General features: G+C 41.4%; 1 protein-coding gene across 1 annotated transcript in view; it reads left to right on the forward strand.

Moving 5' to 3' along the window:
- tmem74b (transmembrane protein 74B) overlaps positions 1-4,317 on the forward strand; it is a 7,360-nt gene extending 3,043 nt beyond the window's left edge. The window contains exon 3 of the mRNA XM_030051554.1: positions 3,706-4,317. Within this exon, the coding sequence (XP_029907414.1) occupies positions 3,706-4,317 (612 nt within the window). The remainder of the gene's footprint in view (positions 1-3,705) is intronic.
- The last annotated feature ends 4,529 nt before the right edge of the window (positions 4,318-8,846 follow it).

The following is an 8,846-nucleotide window of genomic DNA, read 5'->3' on the forward strand; positions in this document are numbered from 1 at the left end:
CATCACAAACCTAAGGAAATCATTTCAACCCATTTCTCTTAAAACGTTGTTTTAAGAGAACTGAGAGGAAAGGCTTCGTGGTCAGAGCATGATTAGGTTTTTTTCCCTGATCAGTCTTCACTTTACTTCACAGTACAGCCAGGCCAAACCAAGGTTAATTGGCAAAGAAGTCTTAAGTATAAAAATCAGTATTAAGATACCAGGCAAAGAATTAAGTCTAAAACAGATATAATTTGTAGTAATAATGTTGTCTTCTCAGATTGTCTGTGCAAGTCTTGGCTTTTTGACAAAAACTACTGGTAGAATAAATATGATGATGTTAGTGTGTATTCCACATTTTCTTCTTAATTATTCATGATTTAATGAGTGAAAATGCCATTAAATTAGCAGAAAATTTCAGTGGAGTATGATATTTTTCATAGCACATATAAGGCCATGCTATGATTTTTGCACAAATCCTCCATTGACAGCAGTTCATTATGGACTGGCTGTGCCACCAGCACCGCTCTCTGTGAGTGGTCCCCCATCTGCTTCATCCCTGTTGGCCTGGTCACCATTTTCACACCTGCCAAAGAAGCTGGAAGGAGGTAGCACTTCACCCCATCTGCCTTTCCCTTCTAGGCAAGATATCTCTAACAGCGATCTCAGATAGATCTATGTGAAGTCTGGCAAAATGGATCAGCTGATTAGTTATTAATGGTGATACACATCTGGGATTTCCACCTTTCGTTTTTTAGCCATAACTCTTATGCTGTGTTCAAGTGCTGGAGGAAAATCTGTTGTTCTAGTCAGCTGCTAAAAATTATTGCGTTCTTGTGCTGTTCTGCCAAAAAACTCAATCCTGGAAAACAAACAATAACAGAAAACAGTCACAAACTGGTACAGAGTCTGCAGCTTTGCAAGTAGGAGAATTCCTCAACATTGGACTTTACTTTTGTCTGTATATTTTTATGAAAAGTAGAGTAAAAATGGCCTGTAAAGTCCAACATGAGAAACCCAGAATTGTAAAATATTCACTATTAATTATGAGCTGGAAGAAATATTGACAACATATTAACTATACGAGTGTTTTGAAATAATTGTGAGCCTTTTACATGCTCTCAGTACACTAACTAAAAGGGAAATAAAGTGGTAATCGATGAGATCCTCTTTAATTGATTCAGACTCCATCTGTGGTGCTAATCCTTAATTGCTGTGGAGGCTCTGCTCTGCACTTCCCAGAGATCACCTGCCAGTCAAACAGTGTGCACAGGACTGGGATGTCCTGGACTTTGTGTTGAGGAAGTTGGAGGTTTGTCGGTGGCGTACTTTAATCTCAGAAACATAAAACACATCCCCTGTGTGTCAGAGGATGTTTCATGCTGACATGCTATTTCTTGTGCTAAAACAGAATGTGAGGCTTTTTAGTTTCCCAAACCTTAGTGTGAACCCAGTATGTGAATGGTATAGTATTTGTAATAAATATTACAGTATGCAGTAGTGTCCAAAATCTGCAGAGTGATTTCTGTCTTATAATGAGACAGAGTGAGTTTGCCTGCCACTTGGTGTTTCTAACACCCTCAGTACTCCCACAGAAGTGAAGCAGACACAGGAACTCAAGAAGTACATCATACTTATGTTTTCTGTCAGTTCATGTGCTGGTACAGGTTGACACAGGTTACCATGGTTACCCCTCTTCAACTGGCAAGGGAGTGATGTGGGTAATGATGACAGTCTCAACATCCAAAGAGCTACATGCTGTTTACTGACACACACAAGCATGCTGAGTGATAGTACACATAGTTTATGTAGTCTGTGATTTCAGACACAGTGCTTGGCTTTCATGAACACTTTTGTTTTGTAACAATCTGCAATGTAAATGAGCAAATCGTGCATTTATTTAGCATGAAATTGCGGATTATTACTTCAAACTGCTGGGCATTTTGCTTGGGCCCCCCGGAACATCCTTAACGATCCCAGTGGCCCCTGAACTCATCTTGGGGCCTACTGGGCTGTCGTATGCAGTTTAAACAGTTGAACTAGTGGCTGACATGTACTTGATTGATCAACCATGGACGTTCATTTTTGTGTGTCAAATGAGACCGTGAGCCTAATTTTGTCAGCTTTATTTCATCTATTTCTGCTAAACATCTTGTTGAGGTAATTGTACTCTGCGTTCTGCCCAGTGCATGCTTGGTTAGGCTGAAACAGACTGTGAACTAAAAGACTGACTCTTGTAAGTTCTGTGTTTTTATCAGTGTAATTTTCAGTAGATGAAAAATATTTGAGCAGCCATACTGAAATGAACTTGGTTTAAAATGCCGTACACATGACCAAGCTGAAAACAGGGCTCATATTTCTTGTGAGATCAGATTAATCACTCACTATTTTAAGGTTTTCACAGGTCAGATATTCAGCTACTATGTGCTTTCAGCATTTTATTCCGCAGATTCAGACTGTACATGCGTGAGTGTAAGCCTATATGGACTATCAAATTACAAATCCTCTACAGGGATAAATCCTTACGATACGGTGGGAGGATGGGATTTGCTTCAGTGCGAGGGGCTTCGTTAACCTTTGGTCTACCTCTAGCCTACATTTTTCTGCCGTTGGGTGAAAACCTCCTATCTCCAAAGTGTTAGCTTATCAGATTCTAAAAGCAAGCCCTGTTTTTAGCTTCATAGTCATGCATTCTTTAGCTCATACATCGTAGAATTTGTAGAGTTGTAGAATTTTCTCAATGCATAGAGAGACAAGGGAGCCTTAAATTTTTACTTTAAAATCATTAAAAGTAGAGTTAGGAGTTTGTTTGTTTGTTTGTTTTTTTTTACCTAGCGGTGACAGTATCCATCACCATATAAAACGGATCATATTTTGCCCACTTGTTTCTTATACTGGAAAAAGACAGCTGCAAATACAAAACAATGCAGTCCATGACTATGCTAGATGATAGCTCTGAAATCCTGATATTAAATCACTGAACAGAGCATGATGGACAGGATAAATAGGGCAGAGCAGGACTGGGGAGGTAATGTGTCGCTGGAAAGTGCCATGTGCAAGCTCCGGTGTCTGAAGTCACTGCTCTACAAAGTGATGTGTCTCAAGATGCAGATGAATCTCAAAGATGAATGACAAGAAAATGAAAAATGAAATATTTGGAAAAAGTGATGCCAGCTCTGGTGCTGAAATCATCAGACGAGGTCATCTCTGTTTTGAAAATATTGGCTATTTGATATTGAATATCAAACCTCTGATAAGGGTCTTCTTCCTTGCACACTGAAGTAAAATGAGGGCTGTGAAGTTGTTGTTTGTGATTGATGATTCCTTAAGGATTCATAAATTATTTTTTCATAAATTTTGCAGTTTTTGCTGATGGCAGCTACTATAGATGAGACTGCTGGTGTGATGTCAGAGCACTGAGATGTTTACTTACTTAAAACTTGGCTGACACTGAAAGTCCTTGTCCCTCTGCTGCTCCTTTTTCTTTTTTCTTTATTTTCCTCTTCAAAGTGCTTTTCTTCTTTCCATTTTTAATCTTGTGCTGTGCTTCTCCTCTCTTCATTTGTTTCTCTCTGTCTCCCTCTTTGAATTATTTGCTTTTCCTCTGTTACTGTTCTTTGTCTTAATCTGCTGCTCCTTCTGCTGCATTTCCAAACGCTTTCTTTTTCTGTTTTTTTTTTTTCTTTCTTTCTTTCTTTCTTTCTTTTCATCCAGGGGGACCAACAGCAGCAGCTCTCTCCACGGTCGTATGACGAGGAAGAGGGAGGTGGAGGGCAGGAGGAAGGCCAGGACCTCACTGAATTTAATCCCAGCGATGACCATTCGGCCGACTACGGCTTCGTCTTCGCCCTGGTGTTCCTGGTGAGTGGGATCGTTCTGGTAGTCATCGCATACACCATCCCCCGTGAGGCCAAAGTCGACCCGGACACGGTGTCGGCCCGCCAGATGGAGAAGCTGGAGATGTACTACGCCCAGCTGGGTTCCCACCTGGACAAGTGCATCATCGCGGGCCTGGGCCTGCTGACTCTGGGGGGGATGTTCCTGTCAGTGCTGCTCATGGTGTCCATTTGTCGGGGCGAGATGTACCGACGTAGGACGGCATTCGTTCGCCCCAAGAGGACTTACGGTTCCATCAACCTGAGGATGAAGCAACTGGCCAGTGGAGAGGCAGAAGGAGGTGGAGGGGAGAGCGGGGATGGTGGTGGGGAGTGTTTGGTGGAAAGCGAACAGGCGGAGATCCGGAATAATATACAGCCAGGGCCGAGCCGGGACTCTAAATCAGAACCAGAAACAAGTATAGCTTCTTCTTCTTCAGCTGCTGCACGTGGAGTCAACTAGCTGTCCTTTGCTTTCATGCGATAGATCCGCTCCACTCTGCAGCCATCCTGCCGAAGTTATCTTGCCTCCCGCTGAGCAAGCATACACTTGAATTCAAATGGGGATGCAAAATAGTGCAGTTGAAGCAACCCATAGGAGCTGACAGGAGAAGGCCATTTTGAGCACAAGGCCTTTTGCTGGAGCAAACCAGCATTTGGGGAAAATCAAGTTAAAAGGGATATACTTTACACCAAGCTTAAGGGATATTTACTGTAATCAATCATAAGGGATGTATGACTTTAAAAAAGAGGGCTTGATCCGGGAGAAGAGGAGAGGTAAGCCTGTGGCAATGTGGATAAGAGCACATTTGGAGATGTACGGTTTTACTTCAAAGAGGAGAGTCCCAGAGTTAAACCCTAACATGTTAATCAGAGACTGAGCTGTATAACGAAAAGCACATTGTCTAAGCCAGCCCTGGAGGTCGGTCACCACTGTAGAGAGCAAGTTAGCATTTTATTTGGAAAGTCTAGTGATGATGCTAAATTATCAGGTGACAGAGAGATGCTGAGCAAAGTGTCACTTGCCTATTTGCTGCGTGTCTACACACTATGTAACCGAAACCATAGCCCATTTTTAACCCAGAACCTAACATTAGCTCTAACACAGACTCTCAATATCTATAGGCTATTTGCCACACTATTGTATCACCTGAAACTCAGTAGTCTTTTTAGTGACACATTATAGTCACTTGATGATAAATAAAGTATCAGCAATGGACTGTCTAAATAAAATGCGACTGAAAGCAATGTTAGCTCTCACACAAAGAAACAGAGGCAACAATTTTCAGTTCGATTTTTAAAATCGATGCTCCATTTTCGACATTTTACACTCACCACCAGCAATAGCAAGGCAAGAACCATGGAGTGCATGCAACATAAAAACAACAACAACAACAACAACAACAATACAAATACTGGAAATTGGGGACACGGATGGGTCATCTGAGGTACACAGGATACCCATCACAAACCAGGCACCATGGTAAAAGACCTAAAAATAAGGTATATATAGAGAGAGGTAGGAGGGGTGTTTTGTTAGAGCAATTAGGGTGAGCAGAGCAGAGGGGATGTGACTCATTGTTGAGAGGATGACACACATGAAGACAGGGAGCCCTGCGTCAGCAAGCCAAGAGCCCTTCTCTACTCTCTTACCTGATTTCGCATCATTAGTCAGGAATCAGTTCCCTCCTTGAACATGATTTTGTGTCTTTTCACCCACTCATACAGGGGTTGTGATGATTTTGCCACTTCATCTTAGTTCCTAATGAGATTTTCTGTATAAACTAGTAAAAAAAAAAAAAAAGAAAGAAAAGAAAAGAAAGAAACACATGATGAAACCTGGATTCAGCTTTTTACACCTTTTGCAGCGCTCTCTGTACCACATGCTGCAAACAAGCAAGACTGAGCTTTGAAAAAAGAGATACAGAATACTGAAAAAAATGTTATTTGGATTTATAAGCTTTAGCTGGCATATAGGCCTACGTTTGAAGAATGATTTTTAGATACACAGAAATGACTCACGTTAACAGGTGACGTGAAACAGCAAAATCGTTGCTCGTAATCCTTGCTAGTTGCTATTTTTAGACAGTTTAGCTGTTGTAGAGCCATCTATACCATCATAAAGTAAAGACTACAGAGAATGTTATCTTGAAATTGAATACGTTTTCAAATTAAAATCCAGTAACAGAAGAGGTTTGCTTATTGTTGATTGTGTTGTCTGCCATTTGCAGTGACATAATAAATGGGTGTTTTGGTAAATTTGGAGCTTTCAGATCTCCAGAATTGTGTAGTTCCAGCTTCTCTGGTGTTCCTTTGCCTGTTTTCATGAGGGAGGCCAGATTTTTTATTAACTCATGTTGGATTTACTCAAAATTGTTGCCTCGTGTTTACTAATCAGCCTTTGTGCTAGCATCGCTTTCAAAACTGTAACAGTAGAATATTATGTCATGCTGCAACAAAATACCTGCTCAACATCTATAGCTTCCAGACTTGAAAATATACAGGATGTGGATGATATTATTAAGGCTATGACAATTAAAGGTCCTTATCCACAATTTCCCATATCAAAATTAGTCTTTAGTTGACAATAAAACAGGCTCATGCTAAATTCCAGTTCAGCTGAATTAACGTTTACATGGACCTATTAACTGAGAAATTATCTAAAAGTCCATGATACATATTTAAAACCCACAACATAATTCAAAAGTTGTACTGTAACTGGACAATAACTGTTCTCTTAATTGAAGACATCAAGATGTCTTCTTGGAGATATGATTTTTTTTTTTTTTTTTTAATCGGACTGCAGTTCTTAATGGAGTAAGGAAGAAAGCTGATTTTGTCTGGAATGGACCTTTAATGACACAACGCCTATTTATTTGTATTATATGTAAACAGATATTATTCATGTCATGTAAGGATACAATATGCCTTAATGAGTAAACACAGCCACTGTAAATTGTGTATACCTAAATATTATGCTAATGTATTAAGGTCTGTATGGTGAGCCAATTAGCCAAGGGTAATGTAGCCACACACACACACACACACACACACACACACACACACACACACACTTAAAATGCCCTCACAAGTCATTTGTGGCACGATACATGTGATGGCATCTTTACCTGACAAGTAGACTCAAACATAATATGAACACACACACACACACACACACACACACACACACACCATTGTCAAGCTGTATCATAAAACAAGTATCATATTTTTGTTTCACAGTAAAAAGAAACAGTATATAGTATAACTAGACATGTGAGATGTAGAGGACCAGCAAAAGCTAATACTCTGAAACCAAATACGCAACGAAGGCATGCAAAATTGGACTCATCACAGTTGGACCAGTCGCTTTCTTAGCAACTACTGTATGTAACCACTGCAGCAACTTTACTAGAGTTTATTCAAAACAAGCAAAGACCATTCTGCCACACTGTAGGGAAATAAGAGCCTCTAAAATGACACTGGAAAAAGTGACACCAACTCTAATAAAATTACTATCTGTAAAATAATTATTGAAACAATAGTAGATACAGTTAGTTCCAAAATTATGCCACTTTTGCACACTGGGCCTTTTATAGTTTAGAATTATTGAACTTCAGAAACTGATAAATAGTGTTTAGGGATAGAAATCGTCAATTATATTTCCATTACTGATAGGTGCAATATAACATCCGAGCAATTACAGTCCCCAAAATGTGTTTATCATTATTCTGTCTGTGGTACTGTGTTCTAGTGGTTCCCAAACTGCGGTCCATAAATCCGCAGGGATCCTTGAGAGAGTTCCAAGGGGTCATGGGATCTGCAGTGAAATGAGAATGGTTTCAGTTTCATTGCTTATTAATTCACTTGGTTAATATGGACAGATGCACTCACTATTGCTTGATAATGGTCTACGATGTTTGGGACAGCAGGGTAACCTGTGAGCTGATTGTCCTGTTACTGAGTGATGACAGGTTCAGTCAATACAACCTATGGGCTCTATTTTTGCAGACCGGGCGAGGCGGGGGCGCAGCACAGCTGCACTTCGCCAACTGGGTGTGGCCAAGTGGATTTTGCAAGTTTGGCATGCCGTGTGGTGGTGCAAGTACTCCGCTGTTCCTTCTACCAGCACAAGGGAGGAGAGAAGGTGTGGAGTGGGTTTGACACAGCTGACTCACTTTAAACCAATCAAATGAGCCCCTGTCCTCGCCTTTAAAATGTGCTGTGCGAAGGCGTAATGAAAGTTTACACAATTGACATGGAGGTCTACTGCCAGCGTAGGGCAACTTTGGCTGACCGGCACGCAGCATGCACACGTCACCAAAACCTCACAGGCAGGTGTCCAGAATGTCAGGCACATTAACAATGCAATAAATACCGACAAAAACCACTATTCAATGCTACTGTCTCAATCAGCACATGCATTTATCTCCATATCGACTGTCCCGTCACATCTGATGTCAGATCAAAGGAGATTGGCACCGTTTGTGCTGATTGTGAGGTTTTGGTGACGTGTGTGCACTGCCCGCTGGTCAGCCAAAGTTGCACTACGCCCGGTCCGCTCCGCCTTGCGCTGAAAGTAGACGTGTTTTCAGATGGTGAGCTTTGGGCGTACCTCGGCGAAGCCTTTTGGCACGAAAATGTCACTACGCCAAGCTGAATCTGTTGACATCTCCCCCTGCTGCACCGCCAGTCCCATCTCAGCGCACCTCGGTCTGCCAAAATACGAAACTGTGCGCCCCTTGGGTTGCGCTGCTCGAAAATAGCTCTGCGCAGGGTTCGTGTCACTGCGCCACCATGCGCTGCGCCGGAAAAATAGAGCCCTATGTGTCTGTTTCTTCTGAAGTGTCCTTGAGCAACATAAGACCTGCTGAAATATATGTATGGGAGGGAGAAACAAATTCCTAAAATATCTCACTAATGATCTGACTGATTAGGCCTCTGTTGCAGAGATCAGGTGAAAACGGTGTGAACTCTGGGAAGTTTTTCTGAGGC

This window comes from Myripristis murdjan, chromosome 5 (genome assembly GCF_902150065.1).
Source record: "Myripristis murdjan chromosome 5, fMyrMur1.1, whole genome shotgun sequence".
NCBI classification, from domain to species: Eukaryota; Metazoa; Chordata; class Actinopteri; order Holocentriformes; family Holocentridae; genus Myripristis; species Myripristis murdjan.